Raw genomic sequence first — 23,729 nt, forward strand, 5'->3', positions numbered from 1 at the left:
ACCTGAATTCCCTTGCAGTGAGGGAAAATCCTACAGCAATATAAAAGTCTCAGGCAGCAAATCCAGGTAGCTACTGTGTGTTCAGCGTGGCAAACACCAGGAGATGGGCAGAAACATTGTGTCCCTGGCTGGGAACCCACTCAGGAACAGGGAACAACCGGCTGTCACGGAGAAAGGGAAATCACTACGTATATATTACTCCTTCTTTCCCCTTTAGCCCTCCTTCTCCATTAGTTCATGAAATTCCTGGCCTCTGGAGCGTCCTTTGTGCAGCACTGGAACATCCTGGGACGTCCTTGCTGCAGTCTGGGGGTGGTGGATCCTGTCCTGCTCCATGCCCTGATTTTCTGAACCTTCTACAGGGAGCAGCACCCGCTCAGGGCTTGGGTTGTGCTCCTTTAACCTAGCTGGGAGTGCAAGCCCGAGGACCAGCTCCTCCACACTGTAGGGTTTTTCCCCCTCAGCCTAATCTTAAAAAGGACTGAAAGAGCAAAGCAGCATTTGGCACCTCAGGATTCCTGGGAAACCAGGGTTTGGCCAGTGCTGAGAAACGAGGTGTGGGGTTAAAGGCTGCTCTCCCTTTACTCCAGGGTGGATTTACATCTCCCTCTCTATTATTATCTCCACTTAAAAGCCACATCCCTACCTATGTAGTAAACACACAGCCCTGGCTCCAAGTAGCAGCTGCCCTGGGGCCAAGGCTCTGGTTCTCTGGTTGCTCCTTTTTAAAGTGTGTGTTTTGCGACCATAGGAGAGGAGGAAATAACAACTAAAAATAATTTCAGATGCTTGTGGTAGACAGTGATACAGATGGGGAAGGGGACAGTTCCAATGCAGGTATTAGGTGGCCAGAAAACTGCAGGAAGGGAGGAAAGCACACCCAGGCACAGTGAAGTTTGGTCTGGGACATGTTTCCACGGCTGTGTATCTAACTTCAACACGCAGTGCCTCTCCTCAGCAGCCCCTGCTCTCCTGGCAGGGAGCTCAGCCTGCAGCTGGAGCTGCATCTCCCCACTGACCTGGGTGGGTTTTCCTCCCTCTGCAGCTTCATCGGGCTCGGGACAGTTTGTGTCCAGCAGGAAAGTGCAGCGCCAGGAGCAGAAGCCAAAAGTGAGCCCTTCCTCTGCCTCCTCCATCCCCAAACCCCACTGAAGGTGCCAACACCAGCCCGGGCTTTGCCTTCCTGCGGGGGGAGGCAGGGAGGAGCTGCCCCTGCTCTCGACTGGGACAGGTAAGGCTGCAGGCAACAGGATGTAATTTATTCCCGGCTTTCCGCTCCCGGAGCTGCATCTTTGATCTGGGAGGACACGCTTGCATCTTAGCTTGGAGGCACCGCTGGTTTTCATTAGCGGCTCCTTCTGCAAACAGTAGCTGGAATTCCTCATAGCCTCGCCGGGCTCGTTACAAACCAGCCCAAAAACGCGCTGGGAAAGGACAAAACCTCACCTGGCTGCCCCTCTGCATCTCCTCCCAGCAAAGGATGAAACACCTCAAGACTTTTTGGGGTTCTTGCTTCTTAACCCCTTGCAGGATGCGCCGTCACCAATCGTCGCCCCCCGCTCTCATTTCCAGGGGCTGCCCGAGCATGTGAAAGCCATTAACTCCCCAGTCAGTGTGATTTAAAGACCCTTTTGATCAAACAGCTTGCAAACGTCTGCCCGCTCCCCTCCGCACGTCCCCAGCTCTGCCGAGCCAGGCAGCGCGCAGCTCCTCCTGCACCTTCCCCAGGGGCTCCTCCTGCCCAAGGAGGGGTTTTGCTGCTCCCGAGGGATTTTTGGCTACCAGGATGAGCCCCACGTTGCATTTGCTGGTGCTGCTGTGCAGCAGCAAGATTGCCCCGTTTCGGGGGAGTCTGGGACGCTTTGCTGTCCCCTCCTTGCTTTGCAAACGACTTCACATCCAAATTTGCAGCTCCAGGCTGAGCTTTAATCATTCCCCTTTTCCCTCAGCGCAGAGCAAACACTCAGGACAATTATTTGAGCTGCTAATGAAGCAGCTCCAGTCTTCGAAAATGAAACCACTAGATGTCAGTGCTGCCCTGCGCTGCGGTGGGAAACCCAAAATCCATCGCTGGGAGTTTTCCGGGAAGCGAGAGCGAGGGGATCCCGCAGGCAGCTCAAATCCCACCTGATGGCAAAAGGACCAATTCCAATAGTTTTCATTTAAAGTAATCAGGTGGGCGGAAATCTCTCCTAGAAGAGCAGCTGGGCTTTAAATCAGAGTCCTGGCCTGTGTCCTGCTAAGTTGCCTTCCATGCAACCATCCTAGCAGGGAAGGTTGGTAAACCTGAGTCCGGGAAATGGTTGTTCCTCTGAGGAAAGGGGAGATTTGGGCTTGGTTTGGAGCCAGTGAGTGAATTAAATAGCAAAATGTGCCAGGAGGAATCTGCATTCACTGCCTTCCCCTCCCCCCATGGCCACAGCCACGAGAGGGCCCTCCTGCCTTAAAAGTGGTCGTGATTTAGGGTTTGGTCCCTCAAAACCACATTAAAAATGGGTTTTCCTTCCCCTTAGTGCTGTATTTGAATGTCCCCACTGCAGCAGCTCATCCCTGGAGATGATTTATCAGCAGCACCAGAGGGTTGGTAGCTGTAAGGGTGATGCTGGGCAAATGTTAATTCTCCTGGATCCCCTAAAGGTGGGAAAATAAGATTTTTAGGAGTCAGAGAAGGGCAGGAACAACCAGGCTGGGTCTTGGTTTATCAGCTGACGGTGCTGCCTCTGATATATTTGATGCCCTTGATGCTGGGCACATCAAGAGCCATGCCTGTGATCTGATGGTTTAATTTGATGTGATACGATTTGTAAGGATTCCACTTCTAATTTCCAAACCACCTTTAGATTTTTTTTTTTTCCTACGATTTTCTCCATTTCCCATGTTTATTCTCTATTTTTATTTTGATTTGTAACGCCACCCATTGCCTTCATTCCGTTTCCTACCCGGATTTAGGGAGCAAGGCTGTGGCACCAGAGGGCAGCCTTGCCTCAGGGTGGCTTTGGAGCTCCAGGTGTGAGGGAAGCAGGTTTATGGCTTTCCAAAATCAAGGGCTAAATCCTATTTCCAGCACTGCAGTCTCCTCCCTGGGGAGCTGCTTCTCTACTTCCCTCTGGGTCTTGGGGCTTCCAAGGTGTCCTGAGAGCAGCACATCAGTGAAAAGATCCTCCAGGGCTTGCCTGGTCCTGAAACTCCAAAGCTGTGTCTGATCTGGGGTTAAAACCCTCCAGAACCCTCCAACTGCCCTAGGGTTGCTGTTCCTATGAAGCAGCCCATAAATTCATTAAATAAATGTGGCATCTTATAATGAAAATACTCTTTCATACCAATTAAAAAAAAAACCAACCAGAAAACAACTCCCCTCCTCTCTATTCCACTCTCAGATGGTTGATGAAAATGAATGAACTTTATAATGGTTTGATAAGCAACCTGGAGGAGTAGGCTTGTGGAATCTCCATCACCTCAGGTTTATTCCAGATGTGCATCAGGTTTATTCCAGATGTGCATCATTTTCACGACCCTTCAGGCTCACCCTGCAGCTTCAGCCTTTTGAAATCTCAATGGCTTTGTGCATCTTTGGTGTCTGTGTTCCCCAAGCCAGCATCCCAGAAAGGGAATTAATCAGGGATGGACTCTGTGAGCTCTGGGGCAGAAATCTCCACGCTGCAGGTGATAAGGAGCACGTGCTGTTGGTTTTTGGGATGGGTGGCACTGTGATCTAGCTCTTCTAAACTGTAAAACACCCTGGAAAAACCTGAGTCTCTGCTCCTCAAACAGGAGAAAGCCTTAAATATCAAGGGGGGTGAAGAGAGGGGGGAATTTTAGATGTTTTCAGAGTGAATGAACTGCAATACCAGCTGGAAATTGGGCAAAACCAAGAGTTACCCTGGATTTCTTTTCACCACACCTTGATATTCCCACATGGAAGCTGTGCCAGATTCCAGAGGTGACACTCTGTGTCAGGAGCATGGGAGAAGTCACAGGGATGACCAAGGCACAGAGATCCTTCTGCTGTGCACAGGGGGAGCAGGCTGGTTGGATTTTTGTTGTGGGACACATAGATATGTGCTTGAAGACATTTAAAGCAAAGATCCTTTTCTCCCACCATCCCTGGTGCGTAGGACAGCATGGGAAATCCCAGGAGGAGCACCCTGCCCTTCTGTCCTATCACACAGCCAGAATAAAGCTAATTAAATTCCTTCCTGCTCTTTATTTGGCCTGAAATTCTCAGATGGTCTACTTAAAACTATTTTTTGGAACATCCAAGAGATATGTGAGGTTGGAGATGGTTATTTTTTTCTCTTTTAGTATTTTAAAATTAACACATTTGCATCACAGTGATGAATAAAGGAAAGAAAATAACTTGTCGCTTCCTGGAGATGCTTGGGATGAAGCAGGAGGAAGATAGGAGAAGGAGAATCCACACTGCAAAGCAGCTCACACTGGTATTTCAAAATCAGAGTGAGCAATGGATCAAGCCTGAGTGAAATAGGCTTTACCTGAAAGTGGTTTCTAGACAAAAATCAAAATAGAAGCAGAATTCACCTTATATACCTTAATATATTTCATTATCTGTAGCTGCTCAGAATGTTCCAAAGGCATTTTCCACCTCCCTTCCCTCCTTTCTCTGTGCTCTCCTTCAAGTCACACATATTCATCCCATTTCCATCAAATCCAGACAAAATCCAGGGGGTGAGGAGCAGCCAGGCTCAGCCCCAAGCACCTGGAAAGACATGGAATGACACTGAGGTGTTCCTTTGAACCTTCCCTTGGACCTTCCCTTGGACCTTCTCCTTCCCTTGGATCTGCTCCTTCCTGCTTCCACCCCCAGGCTGTGGGGTACAAGCAACTGCTGCTTCATCCCAGAGAGAAAAATCCCATCATGTCCTTGATTTTCCTTGAGCAAGGGGAAAACTAAAATAACAATGTCTCCTTCTCTTGTGGAGTGCTCTGAAACATTCCCGTGCCCCTGGAGCTGCCTGGAAAGGGTGACCAATATTTGTTCCTTGTGCTCTGCTGCTTTTCTACTTTAGATTTCTTCCTACAATTTTCCCAATTTCCCATATCTATTCTCTATTTTAATTTGCATTTTGATTTGTAACACCATCCATTGCCTTCATTCCGTTTCCTACCTGGATTTAGTGGGCAGGAAAACGAAGTGGCAGATGGTTGGGTTTGCAAACAAAGCAACTTCAGGCTAGGTGATTCCCAGCTGTTGAGTGAGGGTTGGGGAGGCTGTGCAGAGCTGATCCATCGCTGTGCCTCCACCCCACATGCTGGCACACAGCTGGGATCATGGGACACAGAGAGTCCTGTGCCTGGCACACACAGCAGGTCTTGGCTCAGGTAGAGCCAAGCCACTTGCATTTTCTGCCTGTCTTTCCCCATCAGGAGGCAATCAAATGTTTTCCAGGCTGCAGATAAAGTTGCTGCCAGTTTGGTTTGACTCATCCTCTTGATGAGATTTCCCAGATGGAGGGGCTGCAGTGACTAACTCTGCCTTGATGACCTCTAGGCTGAGGCAGCTGGTGGCACCTCTGGGACCCTGTGGCACGCTGGATGCTGCTGTGGTCTTTGGCTAAACTCATCCTGCTGAGCAAAGCAAGGCCATGGGAAGGAGAACTTCCCTCCTGGCACCTCAAGATGCTCAAGGCTGTCCCTCTTCCCTTGCTCCTCCACTCCCTGGGCTGCCCATTTCCCTCCACTCTGTGTGCTGCCCATAATCAGCATCCCTGGGCACATTGCACCTTGGCCAGCAGACAAACCCCTGATTCCCTCAGCCCAGTGCAGTCAGCTGGTTATTTTGGGTCACAAGTTCAGCTGCAAGGCACACGACTGAGCAAACCACAGCATGGGGATGCTCTGAGAGCAAAAAGAGCCAGGCTGTGGGCTGTGGGCTCTGTGCCTTAGGCAATAACCTTGGGTTCTGTTTCATACATGCACACATTCTTCAGCTCTACTTGGATTTCAAAGCATTTCAGCCTTTGCTGAGATCACATCGAAGCCAGCTTGTCCATGAGAGGCCCGAATGTCATCACTAAACCAAACCGTGGTGCTTATTAGTGCTGATTAATCTGTTCCTCAGCGACAATCGTTGCTGAGGACTCTTCACTGCTCTCCTTTTAGCTGTCCTGACTCCAAAAATCCCATCCACAATGACATCTTTCTACTTCCTGAGAGCATTAACTGCCCCAGCGTCCTCCACAGACACTTCTGGTGATCACTGGAAGTTGTTTTGCCGGGGAGAAGAGGAATTCCCCTGGTCTGGATGCAGGAATTGCCGGGGCAGTGTTTCATTGGGGTGGCAGGTCTGGAGGTGCATGGAGGGACACAACCCAGATCTCAGTGCTAGACACCCCTGGGCTGTGAAAAACATACATTTTCCTGAATAAATCGGGAAACTAAGCCCTCAGCTGCCAAGCAGCAGGTTCCCTACTCCGCTGAACTGTCCCAAAAGCCATCACGGAGCAGAGGATGGAGGGCTGGAATAGCTGACCTTTAAAGGTCCTTTCCAACCCAGACTATTCCATTACTCAATGATTCTATGACCTTTCATCTTCCCTGCACATCCCTGTTATAACCAGAGGCCTCCTCCCCGCGGGGTCACAGAGCTCCATCCCTTCGCTTAGAGATGGATCCAGAAAAACTGGAAAGTGGCAGGTGGGAGCATCCCTGGGGGGCTGCAGAGTTCCCCTCTTTGCTGCAGGAATAAAAGTGAAGAATCTCCTCCTACTGCATCCCACCCAACACCCCAATCCTATCCTGTCCCACCCCTCACATCCCACCTCATCCCATCCCATCCCATCCCATCCCATCCCATCCCATCCCATCCCATCCTCTATCCCATCCCATCTCAACACCCCATCCCAGTCCTTTCCATCCCACCCTATCCTACCCCAGTCCTACACCCAACCTTATCTCATCCCAGGCCCCCATCCCACCTCATTCCCTCCCACCCCACCCCTTATTCCATCCTGTTCCAACCCCCCCATCCCATTCCATCCCACACAATCCTATCCCACTCCTCAATCCCATCCATCTCATCCCAGCCGTTACACCTCCCCATCTCAATCCCCCATCCCACTCCATCCCACTCCATCCCACTCCATCCCACCTCATCCCCCCCATCCTTCCACCCCTCCCGTCTCCCGGCGGTGCCGCCCCCCAGCCCACCCCGCTCCGCCCCGGGAGGCGGTGGCAGCCCCGGGCGGAGCGCGGTTCTCTCCCGGCCCCGCTGGCTCCTCCGGCCCGGAGTGGCTGCTGCGGGGCCAAGCCGCGCCCCGCTCACCCCGCTGCCGCGCTATAAAGCCGGGAGCGCCCCGCAAAGCAGGTACCGGCGGGGCTGCTCCGCTCCTCCAGCCTCCGCGGGTCCGGGAGGAGGAGGAGGAGGGAGGAAGGGGGGGGCCGGGTCCTGCTTTCTCCCCCCCGCGCCTCCCCCGAACCCCGATGCCGCCAGCCTGAGCCTGCCGAGACGATGCTGCCGCTGCTGCCGCTGCTGCTGCTGGGCGCCCCGGGGCTGAGCCTGCCCTCGGCGGGACCCCCGGAGCCCGACTCCGCGCTGGTCACTCCGCTCCGCCTGGACCCCGACATCAACGGGCCGGCTTATTTCAGGGGCGGCCCGGCCGAGCCCCCGCGGGGGGGACAGGCGGTGGTGATCCAGCTCTCGGCTTTCGGGGAGGATTTCTACCTGCACCTCTCCCCCGACGCCCGTTTCATCGCGCCCGCCTTCGCCGCCCACTACCTGGGCGCAGCCGCCCGCCCGCCGCCCGCTCTCCGCCACTGCTTCTACTCGGGGGATGTCAACGCCGACCGCGAGTCCTTCGCCGCCCTCAGCCTGTGCGGGGGGCTCCGGGGGGCTTTCGGCTACCGGGGAGCCGAGTACCTGATCAGCCCGCTGGCGGGAGGGGCGGCCGGGGGAGTCCATCGCCTGCAGCGCCGCAGCCCCGCCCGCCCCGTCGGGGCCGGAGCATCCCGCTGTGCCGTGGGCTCCGGGCTCACCCCCGGCGTGCTGCAGGCGCTCGACAAGTACCGGGGACGTGCGGGGGGCAAAGGGGGTCGCGCCAAGCGCTTTGCCTCGGTCCCGCGTTACGTGGAGACCTTGGTGGTGGCCGACGAGTCGATGGTGAAGTTCCACGGGGATGACCTGCAGCACTACCTGCTCACCCTGATGGCCACGGCCGCCCGCCTCTACAAGCACCCGAGCATCCGCAACCCCATCCAGATCTCCGTAGTCAAGTTCCTCCTCATCGGGCAGGATGACAAGGGGCCCAAAGTCACCAGCAACGCCGCCCTCACCCTCCGCAACTTCTGCGCCTGGCAGAAGAAGTGGAACAAGGTCAGCGACAAGCACCCCGAGTACTGGGACACCGCCATCCTCTTCACCAAGCAGGTGGGTGCAGGGGGGTGGCCCGGAGGAGCTGTCCCCCCTGTCCAGGAGCCCCGCGCTGGGCTGAGGCGTTCTGCCACCTGTGTGCATGATGGGGGAAGCTGTGCCTGTGGCTGATCCCTGTTTCCCGAGGGAACCTCCGCTCTCAGATGCAGGGGTGGGAGGAGCAGAGGCGTGGAGCAAGCCGACCTGAGCCAGCCCTTGCCGTCCCCTGGGCAGGTTTTGGCCAGCAGCCTGGAAAAATCCGTGCCACGGGGTGAATGAGGCCAGGAGGTGTCCGAAGGCAGGTTGCTCCTCGGGCACAAACCTGGCACTCCGTGCAGGAGCCTTGGCAAGCGCCCCGCGGCTCTGGCGTGCCCCGAAACGAGCGGTGTGAGCCCAGAAGAGGAGGAGCACAGTCCCGCTTCCCCCTCCCCAGCTGGGAAGAGCTCGCAGTGCCACCTGCCAAGAAAAAAACCTCTCCCGGCTCCCTCTGACTCATGCGCGAGGTCCTCCTGAGAACCTGGAGCTCTGCTCCGCGCACTGGCTGAGCTGCATGGATCCCGTTCAGGGCTGGAAGTGAAGCACCAGAGATTCAGCCAGCGCTGCAGCCCTCGAGTGGGGAGAGGGAGAGGCAGTACCACTGCTGCCCTGGGCTGGCTGCATCCCTGCGGTGGGAGAGGGGCTTGGAGCTGCCTTGGGCATGGCTCTGCAGGGATGTGGGGTGTGGGGTGAGCTCTGCATCCTCCCACTCCCAAAAACCGGGCGACACCGAAGCTCCCAGAGCCTCCCCACATTGTTCCTCCTTCCCTGCACTCCTGTCTCAGTGTGGGCATCAGGTCAGTGCCTGCATCCCAAAATCACTGATGGGATGGGAGGAGGATGAGCCCAGCTTGGAGAGGACAGTCACGTCTTCTCCTGGCTGCAGGAGGCTTTGGCAGCAAAGGCTCTGTGCATTTTCTCCTTCCCCTATCCCTGCCCAGATGTTTTTGGATTAGGGACAGGTCAGGAACTCCCCTCAGTGTTAGGGAGACCATTCCCAAAACGTTTTTCCAGGTCAAGCACTTGTGGGTGGGAAGGGTATAGTGTCCAGCTCAGTTCAGCTGTCCCTAGTCTGGGCTCAGTGAGGGCTGCCAACGGCCTGGAGCAGGAATGATGCTGTGCAGCACCTGTGAGATCTGGTCCTGTCTGTCTTCTTGTCCCCCCTGCCCCGGGCCAGCTGCAAATCCTATGGGAGCACAGACAGGCTTGAAGCCCAGGCTGCACAGGGCTGCTCAAGGAGGAGGACACTGCTGACACCTCTGCAGGGACCAGCCAGCTCCATCTCTGGTGGAAACCCACTGAGGTCACTGGAGCTGCACGTGGGACAGAGTTGATCCCAGCGATTCAAGAGATGTGGATCACGTCTGGGCTGCATTTTTTACACATTGCTAAACCATTCATTCCTGAAACCCCAAAGCAAGCTCAATGCAAAGGCACATGGTCAGGGAGACATCTGCCTTCCTTGAGTGCATCCATCTGTGGTCCCCTGACATCCCGAAGCTTATCTTCCTGCCAAAAAGCTGTTACATAAGCCCCCGACTTAAATTTCACCTCGAGGCTGGTTGATAGGCAGTTCTCAGTGGTGTCAATGAGCTGCTGACGAATGAGGCTCTCTCTTACTGCTTGGATCTGCTCCCTCCCACCGTCAGTCGTGCTGAACGATGGATTTGCCTTCGGGAAGCTCAGTCCTGATCAGCTGGTGGCTGCAAATGCTCCTTCCTACCTGAGCTGCTGCTTGTTGGAGGGTCCTGCAGAGCATGCAGCCTTCAGCTGCCCTCCTGCCTCTTGGAAATAATCCTTGCACACCTCGGCAAAGGGCTTGGCCATTCTTCCACCCATCCTGGACCTTGATGTCTCATCAGCAAATGTTTGCTGCACGTCTTTGCTTCACTGTGAGACCAAAGGGATGTTGCATGAAGGAACATCTGGCTGCAGCCTAGCACGTGGCAGACGCTGTGGGGGAATTTGGAAACTGTAGCTCAAGCCTCAGCTTTTTGGAGTTGTTTTGGATGCACACAGGCAGCCTCTGTGGGAGGGAGAGTGCTTATGACCTGTTCTCTGAGTAGGTGAATTGATGCACAAGCCACAAGAATCCCCCTAACTGACCTGTGGAACATCTGGAGAAGTTCACAGTGATGATGAAAAGCCTCAGAAGGTCCCATATGGGAAGGTCAGGCTGGCAGGAGAGTGCTGATTTGCCCCTTGGGGGACCAAGCATCCTCCCTGTATCTGCTGGCAGCAGGGGACACTGGTGACAGTGAGCAAAGGCAGAGCTGGCTCTGCACAGTACTTTCCCACCCTAAACCTCTTCCATTTCTCCCTCCTACCCTCCTGAGCAGGCTCAACAGCTGGCAAGGCTGAAGGAGGTGTTCAGGTGGGGGATCAGGACCTCTCATTACAGCCCAGAGATGCTGCCTGGCATCCCCGGGCTGTCCTGAGGAGGCTGTGGTGGGGAGTGAGGGAAAACCCCTTGAAGAGCCGCTGCTGGTGTCTCCCAGCGAGGTTCAGAGTGAGAAGTGGGTCAGTGTGTCAGTGCAGGTGTTGGGCTGGGAGCCAAGAGCTTGCTGTGCCGGCGAGGAAAGAACTCTTCAAAGAGCAGCGAGCGAGGAGCTGCGAGCTGTGACTCTGTGTCATTCCTCTCCCTGCCCCACCTTCACCCCCAAATCCCCAGCGCTGAGGAGAGCAGGGGCAGGGGGTCCTGGGAGAGCTGCACCCCTGGATTGGCTCAGCAGGGTGATGGCACTGGCTCCTGGTGCTGTTTTGGGACTGGGACTCTGCACCTGGGCTGCCAGCACCAATAATCAACCTGTGCCCGTCAGTGGTGGCTCTGCCACTGGGGATGTCGCTGCCACCTCTTCCCCCTGCTGACACTGAGGTGTGATGGCATCAGGGATGCAGCAGGATCCCATCTGCTGGGGAAAACTGTTATGGAGCAAAGCGCTGAAGCCAGCTGTGTGACGGGGTTTTCCACCACCAGAGCAGACCCAGACATTTCTTCACTCACCTCTCTGGAGATCACGGTCTTGCCTGTGCCTCCACACTCCGTAGCCCCAGGTCTCCTGTTAAAGCCATCTCAGCCCTGGCTGGGGCTCTCTGAAGTCATCAGGACTGTTATTTACCCACGGCTGAACCTGCCTGCGCGGGAATGCCTTCAGCTTGGAAACCTTGCTGGAAATATTGGCAGAGCAGCTCCTGCAGGATTTTGAGCAACCCAGGCGCTTTGGCTGGGCGAGTGCTGAGCATGAATCACACTTATTTATAGCATGGGAGCGCCCAGCGAGTCCCTTACTTTTCTTTTCATGAGTAAAACAGCTCCCTGCCCACTGCCCGGCCTCCCTGGCAGCTCTGGGGCAGCACCGAGGGAGGGGATGATGCTCCAGCCCTCCCAAAACCACACCCCAGCAGGGGAGGGAGCACCTGGGACAAGGTTCCTGCCAGGCTCCATCACTGGTGTGTCTTAAATGGACTTTTTTTGTCACAAGCACCTGAAGAATGGCAGATCTGTCTACAATGAGACCCTTCCCGAAGAGACCCTTCCCAGCCTCTCTCCTGGCAGCATCTGTGTAGGATCTGGCTGTCCTCAGTTTAGGGTGAAAGCCTGGGCTTGTTCCTTCTTTGATCAGCTGGGCTTGGTTGCTCCTTGAAGGATGGCTGCAGAGGGTCTTGGGAAGGCAAGAGCACTTTCTGTAGCCTTGGGAAGCTCTGGACCTGGTCCAGGGCTTTCTTGTTCCTTGGGAGAAGTTGAGAAATGAGATTGAGAAGTGGTTCAGCCCTGAGTCCACAGCCAGATGTGTTCCCGTCTGCCCACCTGGGTCTAGTCCTTGAGCTCACACTTTAGAGGAAGGGTACCAGACTGGCTCCTCTGGGACAAAACCAGCTCCACCCTGGCCAGAGGAGCTGCTTGGGTAGGAAAAGCTGTTGCTGAAGGCAGGGCAGGATGCTGCACATATCACTGGTGCCAGGGTTAAATGCAAACTCACCGTTGCAGCCTGTCTGAGTCAGAACTGATGTTTCCTGCCTCTGTATCCTGGTGTGGTTCCCATCCCTTTGGACTTTCTTCTCATCAGTAGCTCCTCATGGGGGACCTGGGATGGGGTGGGAATGGGGAACAGTGATGTCTGTGCTGTCCCAGGACTAACCCCTTCCCTCTGTGACTGGCAGGACTTGTGTGGTGCCACCACGTGTGACACGCTGGGAATGGCAGACGTGGGCACCATGTGTGATCCCAAGCGCAGCTGCTCTGTCATCGAGGACGACGGGCTGCCCTCGGCTTTCACCACCGCCCACGAGCTGGGTAAGGTTCCCTGCTCTCCTCTTCCTCTCAGGAGGAATTCCAGGAGTTGGCAAGGTTCAAAATGTCCCTGGTTTTGGGCTGTGGGAGATGAGACAATAGGTGGTGTCTGGTGATGGGAAAACTCCACCTTGGGTACGAGACTCGCCCTGAGCTGGGTGGGAAAGGGCTGCTGAGGAAGCAAAAGGCTTTGGTTGCTACCACAGCTGGGTTTCCAGGATTCAGGAGTCCTGAAATAACAGGCAGAGGGCACAGCTCCCTCTGGGAGGAGAGAGCGGGGCAAGTGCTGAACTCACCTGTCACCATCTCCTCGCAATTTCCCTGGTCATTCCTTTCCCATGTGCTTTCCATGTGCATGAAGCACCCGGGAGAGAGCTGGAACGTTTGCTGGCTCTCCTGGGCTGTCCACAGCTGCCATCCTTGCAGGGATCTGTCCCACTCCATGTCTCAGTGTCCCCTGAAAGGAGCTGGGGTAGGCCCTGTTCATCGTGCTGTGCTGGGTTATTCATGCTCCTCCCTTATCTCACCCCCAGGCCACGTGTTCAACATGCCCCACGACAACGTGAAGGCCTGTGAGGAGGTCTTTGGCCGGCTGAAGACCAACCACATGATGTCCCCCACCCTCATCCAGATCGACCGTGCCAACCCCTGGTCAGCCTGCAGCGCTGCCATCATCACCGACTTCCTTGACAGTGGCCACGGTGAGCCCTGCTGTGCCTCTCACCCTCTACCTGTGTCCCTATGCCATAGGAACAGGGTCTGACCCTGCAGGTGTTCACTGGGAAAAGATGGTTGGCTGCAGAGCACTTCCTCTCCTGGCTCTGTAAATAAATTTAAAAGGAAATGGGAGTTTGGCAGCATTTCTGTAATGTCCAGACTTCCTGGGTGTCCCCAGCAGTGGCATCTGTGCTCAGGCTGCTGGCACAGCAGGAGATGGAATCACCTGCATCTGGGATACAGCCAACTCCAAGGGCATCCCTGGGGCATCACCTGGGTAGTTTTGGCCCAGTCCCTCACTCATCTCCCTACAGCACTGCTTCCCCTCCCTGCTCTGGTCCATCCAACCCCCCAGCACCTGGTAGACCCTCTCTCCCCACTCCTGCAGGGGACTGTCTGCTGGACCAGCCTGCCAAACCCATCCCGCTGCCCGAGGACCTGCCAGGGACGAGCTACAGCCTGAACCAGCAGTGCGAGCTGGCCTTTGGGGTGGGCTCCAAGCCCTGTCCCTACATGCAGTACTGCGCCAAGCTGTGGTGCACGGGCAAGGCTCGCGGGCAGATCGTGTGCCAGACGCGGCACTTCCCCTGGGCTGACGGCACAGCCTGCGGCGATGGGCGCTTCTGCCTCAAGGGTGCCTGCGTGGAGAGGCACAACGTCAGCAAGTACAGGGTGAGTACTGTGCTGGGAGCCCCAAAAACAGCCTGCAGGGTCACTCCCAGACGGTGCTGTCCCCAACCTCACCATGGTGGAGACCCAGTGTGGGGACAGTGATGTGGAAAGAGCAGGAGATCCTTAGGATGTCATGTATTTCTCAAGGAGTGAGAATGCTGCTCTGCTCCAGACAGCCCTGGGCAAGTTTCACAGAATTTGCTGTGCTGGAAGAGACCCACGAGGATCATTGAGTCCAACTGATGGCCCTGCTCAGGACCATTTCCATGTGCCTGAGAGTATTGTCCAAAATGCTTCTTGAGCTCTGGCAGGCTTGAGGCTGTGCCCATTCCCTGGGGAGCCTGCTCAGTGCCCAAGCACCCTCTGGGGGAAGAACCTTTTCCTAATATCCAACCTAACCCTCCCCTGACCCAACTTCAGACCACTCTCGTGGGTCCTGTCCCTGGTCACCCCAGAGAAGAGATCAGCACCTGCCCCTCCTTTCCCCCTCACAAGGGAGGTTTGTGGGTGGCTGGAGGTTTTGTTCATGAAGGGCTGGCTCCATGTGAAGGGTGTGCAGCGCCTCATCCTGTCCACCCCTGCAGGTGGACGGTGGCTGGGCCAAGTGGGCTCCGTACGGGCCGTGCTCTCGGACATGCGGCGGTGGTGTGCAGCTGGCCAGGCGGGAGTGCACTGACCCCGTGCCGGCCAACGGCGGCTCCTACTGCGAGGGCATCCGCGTCAAGTACCGCTCCTGCAACCTGGAGCCCTGCGCTGCTGCAGGTGAGGGCTGGAGCCTTGCCTCTTCAGCTTCAGCTCTAGCAACCCTGTAAAACTAGAGCTGGATGTCCAGGCTGCTGCCCAACCCCACATCTCTCTTGTTTTCAGTGCCAGGGAAGAGCTTCCGTGAGGAGCAGTGTGAGGCTTTCAATGGCTACAGTCACAGCACGAATCGCCTCACTGCCTCTGTCTCCTGGGTTCCCAAATATTCTGGTGTCTCACCACGGGATAAGTGCAAGCTCATCTGCCGGGCTAACGGCACTGGATACTTCTATGTGCTGGCACCCAAGGTTGGTGAGACTGGGGAATGGCTCCAGAATGCCTGGAAAGGAATAGATTTGTCTGGTGGGTGGATGGTGTTGGATGAGGTGGTGAAGGAGGGGAGCCCACCAGTCTGGTATGAATCAGTTTGGGGCTTCCTCTGGAAGATCTCATTTTTACCTCTTGTAAAAGTGCTTCTGGCATATTCCTATAGTTCTGGAATAGAGGATGATAGTTGTGGTGCTGGGGAAGCAATGGGCAGGACAGGGTGGGCATCCAGACACGGGACTGATCGGGGCAGTGTTAGCCATGTCCCCTGTGCAGCTTGTTCCCTGCGATTGGAAGGGCAGGAAATCCTGCAGATGGGAGCAGAAAAGGGATGTAGTCCTATCCATCTCTTCTCAGAGACCCCAGAAATCATGCCTGCAAAGCAGAACACGAGCAAAGAGTGGCACAGTGCCTGCTGGCATCTCCTCAGGACCTGTGGGATGGATTGGGGTTGGATGGGCACAGCTGGGGGACCTGGGGGGTGTGAGAGGGAAATGCAGCAGCTTGTTTTGCTCACCTTTTGGTTTAGGTTGTGGATGGCACTCCTTGCTCCCCGGACTCCACTTCGGTCTGCGTCCAGGGCAAGTGCATCAAGGCAGGCTGTGATGGGAAGTTGGGCTCCAAGAAGAAGTTTGACAAATGCAGTGTCTGTGGAGGAGACAACAAGAGCTGCAAGAAGGTCTCGGGCTTGTTCACAAAACCAATGTAAGTGTTTGATGACTCTGTGTGCTTCCCCTTCTCCCAGCTCTGCTTTCGGGTGTGGGGGGATGCAGGATGGTTGGGGAGATGGTGATGGGATAAATCCATCCTGAGCAAAATCTCTGCAGCTCGTCTACATCACTGCCCAGAGATCTGGGCTGGCTCTGAAGGAGAAGCCTTCAGGACACATTTAATGTTCTGTTGACTTCTGCTGATGCAGTGCTGTCGAGCCAGAGGAGCTGAAGCACCTTCCTGGGTGACATCAGACTAGGCAAAACTCAACGCAGGGAGCAGATTCAAAATAATCTTCACAGGAAGAAGACAAATGTAGGGTGGGAGGATCACAGGGCTGTAGCTGCAGAGGGCTGGAGTAACGCAGTAGTATCAGTGCCTGATGTCTGCCCTGCTTGCTCTTCTCTTTCAGGCACGGCTACAACTTCGTGGTGGTCATCCCCGCTGGTGCCTCCAACATTGACATCCGCCAGCGGGGCTACAAGGGACTCATCAGCGACGACAACTACCTGGCGCTGAAGAACGCGCAGGGCAAGTACCTGCTGAACGGCCACTTCATCGTGTCGGCCGTCGAGAGGGACCTGATGGTGAAGGGCAGCGTCCTGCGCTACAGCGGCACCGGCACCGCCGTCGAGAGCCTGCAGGCCTTCAAACCCATCCAGGAACCCCTGACTCTGGAGGTGCTCTCCGTGGGAAAGATGACCCCACCGCGGGTGCGCTACTCCTTCTACCTCCCCAAGGAGAGCAAGGAGGACAAATCCTACAAGAAGGAGGGCAAGACCCCGCCGGACCTCAACAACAGCGTCCTCAGCCTGTCCAACCGCCTGGATGGCGGCAGGCCGAGCTACAAGCGTCCCTCCTACAAGTGGGCGGTGGGCGGCTGGGAGGAGTGCTCTGTCACCTGCGGCGACGGCCTGCAGAAGCGGTCAGTGGCCTGTCGCGACTCCTACGGCCAGCCGGCCGCCGAGTGTGATGCGGCGCAGCGCCCTGCCGACGTCCGGCTGTGCGGGGAGCCCTGCCCGGCCTGGGAAGCTGGACCTTGGTCTCCTTGCTCCAAGAGCTGCGGTCGGGGCTTCAAGAGACGGGTGTTGAAGTGCTTGGTCCCCACAGGGCGCCTGCTGCCCCGGGAGAGTTGCAATTTTCGGAGGAAGCCGCAGGAGCTGGATTTCTGCACCTTGAGGCCGTGCTGAGCAGGTCGAGGGGTGTCTGCAAGGCAGGGCGTGGTGTTCCTACGGCTGGGTGTGGCCAAGCGGCAGCCAGAGGTTGGGAGTGGGGGAGATGTCCATAGCACATAGCAAAAGGGGGAAAAATAAGAAAAAATGGGAAAAAAAAGGGACCTGGGTGTGGGGATAACCCCACGCACCTGGGAGAGAGGGCTTTACCGACCTGGTTGCTTGGAGACAGAGCGGGAATGAACATCTACCTCGAAGCCACTGAACGACACGGAAACCACCGGTGGAGGCTGGGGACTGGGGGGACAGATGGAAACGAGGAGGATCATCCCTGCCTGTGGTGGATCTGTGCTGCAGGCAGGGAGATACCCCGAAATTGCACAGCTGAAGCCTCCCCCCCACCTTCCCAGGACCAACCCTACCTCCCTTCTCCCTGGACTTCCCCAACACTCATGCTAAACAGGACCAAAAGGATTTACCAATGCAATGACCACCGGTGCGATGAGGCGCTGGGACTGATGCCTCCAGGGCCTGCTGGTGGTGACTTTGTTGTCCCAGCAGCATCCCCGGGCCGGGCTGGAAGGTGGTGGCTTTATTTTCATTCTCTCCTCATGTTTATGACCTGACCAGTGTAAATTTTATGGTGCTTAACTCTGTATTTTTTTAACCTCCTTCCTCCCCTCCTGGTGGATGTAAACCTTGCCTGGCAGGGCTGGCGTTATTCCTGGGGGATCTCGCCTGCCTGAGGTTTCCTATGGTGCTTTGGGATGGGGCTGTGTGAAAACTCCCTCACACCCTGGTCCACCTGAAGCTTTTCAGGGCTAAAAGGGATCACTGTGGGCCTGAAGTTTGAGGTGTCATTCCAGAAAAGCCACAAGGTACTGTGCTGGAGTTCCACAGGGTCAGACACAGCCTCCCGAGTCACTGATACTTCACTCTGCTCACAAAATGGTGCTCAATGCTTACTGGGACCAGTATGTCATACCCAGACATCCCACAGCCTCCCACCTTTAACTAGGTTGGGATGTTTTTCCTCTGTGTTAAGCCTCCCTGAGATATTCTGAGCTCTATCAGAGCTGGGGTGACCTCCCTGGCATCACTTTTGAGCTGAGGGAGGGGAAGATTAATTTGGGTCTTTGGGGAAAAAGGGGCTCAGTGGGGTTCAGGCATGCAGGGAAAGAGAAACTGTTGAACCTCTTGCTGCTGCAAAGCATCTACAGCCAGTTTCCCCCTCCAGTCATTCTGGGGTTATTCAGTACCTCTGGGGTTATTCTGTACCTCTGACAGTTTTGTAGCATCATGCCTGCTGTGCTCAGAGGCTGTTTTACCTCTCCCAAACCCCATTTTAATCCATCATTTAGGTCCCTTGCTCAGATCAAACTATCGGGCACAATGGAAATTTTTGCTTTGTCACTGATGAAGGTGCCTCTTAATTAATGAGCTGTGACTGCCAGCAAGCCAAAGCTTCTGGGTCAAGCCACGCAGTTACTGGGATCAGCAGAAGGGTATTTTAGGGATGAAACAGGGATTTTGGGTAGGCAGAAGGTGCCACCAGGGCAAGGAGAGGCTTGGAGGCTGCCTTGCTTGTTCAGTCCCTTGGAAATGTGGAAATTCTGTGTGCCCTTGGGTGGCTCCAAAAGGTGTCCAGCTGTGGGCAAGGTGAGAATGACGAGAAAAAAGGGATGATGAGAAAAAAGGGATGACAAGAGTGACAAGAAATAGGACAGGTGGCATGAGGGTTCCCTTGTGAGGTCTTCCCACCAGCTTGGAAACTCCTCGTGATGATGTTTGTGGGCTCGTCCTGCCTGGATTGATGTGATGCCTTTTTTCAACACAATAATATTTTAGGTCTCCACGCTGCTCCACAGAGCCAGGAGCAGATGTTGTGGTTGCTCTGCACAGCAGGGAACAGGAGTTAATGTTCTTTAGGAAATCCCTTCCAGGTCTCCATTCCCATGAACATCCATTTTCCGAGGGTTTTCCTGCATATCTGAGCCCGCTGCGCTTTCCTCTGGGGACAGAGCTCTGAGGAGCTGCCCTTTAGCATCTTGCCATCCCACAGCTGGTTTCCAAGCCACCAAGAAGTTGCCAACCTCGTTCCTGAGGAGGGGAGGGATTCCCTGAGTGTGGTTCTTTCGCTGAGGGTGCAGCGAAAGGACGGAGATGCCGATGGTACTTGGCTGCTTTGTGTATACCATGTATACTGAACATCGATCTCTGCTGTTTGTGCATCAATAGCAAACCTGAAATAAATCTGTATTTAAAGTTACACCTGCTGGATTTAAAGTTACACAGTCCTGCCAAAGTTGTTTTGTTGGTGGCTGCAGGGCATTTCTTGTCTTATTGTGATTCTGATCCCTTTCTGATGTCAGCTCGTTAACTAAAGAACAAAACCATCACATTGAACAGCCCAACAGGTTTATTCTGACTTGGTTCTGCTACAGGATTGGTTGTTGGTAAAAAAGAAACCCAACTTGAATGAGTCCAGTGGTGAATCAGTCCCTGTGAGCCCCAAGGGAACTGGGAATGTTAAATGAAAGAGACTGGTTTGCCTTAGGCTTGAATCAGGATGTCCTTTGGTCAGGATAACAGGAATTATAGAGTTAAAAGGACTGATGTAAACTGGAACAGCACTCTCACATCCTGGAACAACCATGTCTGTGTGTTCCTCCTGAAATTCCCAGCACACCCTCCCTGAGTCAGAGCCCTCTTTCCTCCCTGTGGCACTGGGAGAGATAAAGCCTTTCCTTCTCCTGGGATGTGTCAGCTCAGGGATGTCTGATGTCAGCCCCTCCAGCTCCCAGCAGATTGCCTGGGGTTTTATTTCCCCCCCAGCAAATGCAATTTATTTCCCCATTGTGTTGTGATGATTTGGCAAATTTTATGGTTTTTGGTGGGGGAAAGCTCAAATTGCTTTTCTTCATCACAGAATCCCAGACTGGTTTGGGTTGGAAAGGACCTTAAAGATCATCTCATTCCATCCTCCTACCATGGCAGGGACACCTTCCACTATCCCAGATTGCTCCAAGCCCTGTCAGCCTGGCCTTGGACACTTCCAGGGATCCAGGGGCAGCCACAGCTTCTCTGGGCACTCTGTGCCAGAGCCTCACTACCCTCATAGGGAAGGATTTCTCCCTGATGTTTAATCCTAAAGAAACAGACACAACTGAGAGCCTTCCCCCTCAGCAGCTCCTACAGGGATATAAAGGATTTATTACTTGTGCCTTCCCTCACGATAAAGTTTACTTTCACCCCAAATATAGCCCACACTGCAAAGGCACCAGCTGAAAATTACTTTATTGGGAACAGAGAGGGAGATTTCCACCTGGTATAGCCATAACTTTAGTCTCAATATCTGTTCATGGGCAGAAAATTAAGTTAAAGCTGTCACTTTGCTCCTCCAGGTGACAGCCCCACACTCTTAACCAGATGCCCTTAGAGGTCACCCAAACAGAGAGACAAAAACCCCACACAATCCCCAAGTGTTTACCTGGCAAGGAAGAAATAACCCCAGCACTGATGGCAGGAACACCTCCTGGAAGGGAAAGGGGTGTTCAGGCAGGGAAAGATGGGGATGAGGTGTTGCCATTGGTAATTCTCCAGATTCCTCATTTTCCAGCACTAAAGGATATTATTGTTTCTTCCCTTCACTGTGAATTTGTCTTCTTTGGATTCTCTAGGATCTCATAAAAGGCTAAACTAGCTGCTTCTCCCTTCAGGGGACACTGATGTGTCTTCACCTGCAGGGAAATGAAGGTGAAGGATGCTCTGATAAAGCAATAGGCATGAGATTCATCCCCTCAGGCCAAGGAATCATGCCCAGGAATCCCCATTGTGGTCCAAATCCATCCCTGGAGAACTGAAGATGGCTTGGGCAGTGCACACCAAATGTCTTTAGGAAGATAAAACTCAATCCTGCCTCTGGGACTGCCTGCAAATCTGCTTGTTTACATTTGTCCTGTGCTGAAAACCAAGAAACTTAAAAAAAAAATTTAAAAAAGGGATTACCTGGAGTGCAGCATAAGGGAGAGAAACCATGGAGGGTGAGGGAAATCTCCTGCCTCACGTGTTGTTCTGATCCAGGACTTTGACGTGGCTGTAGATCAACTCCCTGGGGCTGGGATGCTGCCCTGCTATTTTTATATCTCTCTATACACACACACACATAAATATATATTATTGCCATTACTATTAATAATAATTATAATCGCTGGGCTCTGCCAGGAGACAAAAGCAAAACCAGACGCATGTTGAACAAATGGACCTGATTGATAACACATGTCCTGCAGGAAAGCTCTCCTGGGAGAAGAAATAAACTGGGAAGGGCTCTGCTGTGCCTGGGAAAAGGGGAATGTTCACTTGAGCTCGGGGATGTGGAACCAAATGCTGACGTGGAGCTGGGATGTGAGACCTCAGCCCCTCTTGGTGCTTTTATTTGTCAGCTCTCCCAGCACCAGCACCTCCATAACTGCAGCCATGGCTGGTTCTGCCTGAATCTGGCAGGAAAAATCCTGCTCTCCAAGCTGAAAAGGCCTTTTTCCCACTCTGGCACCTCTAGGAATGATCCCAATCCTGGGTCAGGCAGGCTGGGCAGCTTTTCTGCTTGGGCTGGAGCTGAGCTCTGGCAGGGCTGTGGGACCAGGGATGCCAAGCCATGCTGACCCCCCGGCGATGCTGACCCCTGCAGCAGACTAAACTTCCCCTGTTGTCCTCCCAGCCAACAAACCCACACGTTCCCACAACCATTTCTGCTGTTAGGGTTTGATTTCCTTTTTTTTAACATTTTTTTTCTAATTACACAACACGCTCAGTGCCAAATTCATCTGGCCGACGCTGAGCTGGCAAGCAGAGCTCACGGATTTATGGCAAGCAAACTCCCACCCCCTTATTGACCAGCAGCAAGAGTGGGATTTTATCTTTTTGGAGCTCTCCATCACATACTTTCACCCCTATAAATGCAGAATCCTGGGAGAAGCGATGGCAGAAGGAGCAGGAGGGGATTTGTCGGCCGAGGAAGGCGTCAGCATCTCCCAGGGAATGAGCTGAGTAAATCAGGCAGCTGTTAAAGATTATAATCCTTAACTAGGTAAAACCCTTGGAAATTGCAGCCATGGGGTGAGTGCTGAGAGCTTTCCAGCCAACTCCTGGGGAAGGTGCTGCCTTTGGATTTAGCCTAATTAATATCAAGTTCAGCCAAGCAAGCCTGGGAGGTGGATGGGCTCCCAAATGGTTATTTAATGTGCCTTGATTATTTTTTAAAGGTTTCTTTATTTTCCCCCCGCTTGTAAATGAATTTAGCGCCGGTGAAAGGTGTTGGATTGACAGCCCTGGAAATATAAGTCCTCAAGGAACAATGTTTTGGAGTTGTGAAGGGAACAACACTGTGTGTAATCCAGACATAGGGGTGATTATCTGCAGCAACAGCTGCTTTTTGCTCTAAATTAAAAAATAGAGGCCACAGGGATTCATCAGAGCATCTGAGACATTTTCAGGTGGCTGAAGCATTGGGCACAGTCAGAGCTGGCTCTGCAACACACTGTCCTTGAGGTGCTGATGTGGCACTTGGTGCCATGTTTCAGTGTTTAATTGCTATTTTCACTTAGAAAATGGCACTTTTTTTTCAGCCCTTAAGCATGGTCTTAATGTTGAGCAGAGACCTCAGCACCTCCCTGCTCAACAGAGCCTGAAAGCAAAGCTGGAAGCTTCCACCAAGGCTGAATCAAAGCCTTTGGGGTGTGCAGAGAGGAGAAAATATCCTAAATATATCCCTTCCCACCTCACAAAACAGGGAGGGGAGGGAAAATATGTGTATATTTTTTTGCTAATATCCACTGTCGGCCTTTTCTGCAACTCTGCATCCCTCAGAATGTTTTCAAAGGCTCTGCAGAATATAAACACATCTCCAAATTGTGCTCAGCACAGAGAATCAGCATGACAGAGCTAATTAGGGATCTCTGTGTTCTCCATGACATGTGCTGTCCAGAAGCAGCCCCAGTGCTTCAGAAACCTTGGCTGGAGAGGTAGGGAAGGACATCTGGGCCAGGGATGGAGGGAAAGCAGCAGCAGGATGATGAGGAGGAGACTGAGTCTCTAGAAGAATGGTCTAGCTGGGCATCTTAACGAAATCCCAGGGAATTTGGGGATAAAAAGCAATATCCCAATGCTGGATGTTAGGGGAAATTCGGGAGGCTAAAGGCCACGTCTTCATCCATCTTCAGATCCCCCCAGGATGGGGTTTTGGGGTCATGCAGTTTTCCCAAGTTGCCCATTAACCCCTGGGCTTCAGCACTTACTTTTGAGGTGAGGATATATTAGGTGGAAAAACAAACACGGAGGAAAAGGGACACTGAAAGACAGGGAGAACCTGGGCTGAGCTGCTTTCTCCCAGAGGAAGGGGGAAAAGAGTGAGCAGAGAGAAAAGGAAATGAGGAGAAAGAATAAAAACAAGAGAAACCTCAAGAGGCAGATGCTAATGCAAAGCAGATGTTATCCCACCTGGAAATCCTGGGATTTTTGGCTGCTCCACATCCCTGGAGCACCAGAGAGCAGCCAGAGCCCTTCTGTGAGTTGGTGCTGCTCTGTCCCTGGAGGGGCTGCTACAGGGAGATGGGAGAGGAAAGGAAAATCCCTTTTATGCTGTTCACAGTCTGCTTTTTTGGGGTGTATAAACTGTGTGGAGCGTGTAGTTTTCTGAAAA

The 23,729-nt window shown here is 53.9% G+C and overlaps 1 protein-coding gene and 1 long non-coding RNA gene across 2 annotated transcripts; one reads left to right on the forward strand and one right to left on the reverse strand.

The window, feature by feature from the left end:
* Positions 1-3,381: 3,381 nt before the first annotated feature.
* On the reverse strand, positions 3,382-4,755 carry LOC146427465 (uncharacterized). The gene is made up of 2 exons (XR_014856394.1): positions 4,549-4,755; positions 3,382-3,657 (listed from the first exon to the last, which is right to left on the reverse strand). It is a non-coding gene; the product is annotated as an uncharacterized LOC146427465 (long non-coding RNA).
* Positions 4,756-7,258: 2,503 nt separating this feature from the next.
* ADAMTS15 (ADAM metallopeptidase with thrombospondin type 1 motif 15) lies at positions 7,259-19,301 on the forward strand. Its single transcript, XM_085081608.1, has 8 exons — positions 7,259-8,383; positions 12,563-12,695; positions 13,226-13,393; positions 13,798-14,081; positions 14,666-14,843; positions 14,949-15,130; positions 15,679-15,854; positions 16,273-19,301. Exons 1-8 carry the CDS (start codon positions 7,469-7,471, stop codon positions 17,048-17,050), a joined length of 2,814 nt encoding a protein of 937 aa, XP_084937734.1. The 5' UTR covers positions 7,259-7,468; the 3' UTR covers positions 17,051-19,301.
* The last annotated feature ends 4,428 nt before the right edge of the window (positions 19,302-23,729 follow it).

This window comes from Lichenostomus cassidix, chromosome 24 (genome assembly GCF_008360975.1).
Source record: "Lichenostomus cassidix isolate B80296 chromosome 24, HeHo_3.0, whole genome shotgun sequence".
Lineage (NCBI taxonomy): Eukaryota > Metazoa > Chordata > Aves > Passeriformes > Meliphagidae > Lichenostomus > Lichenostomus cassidix.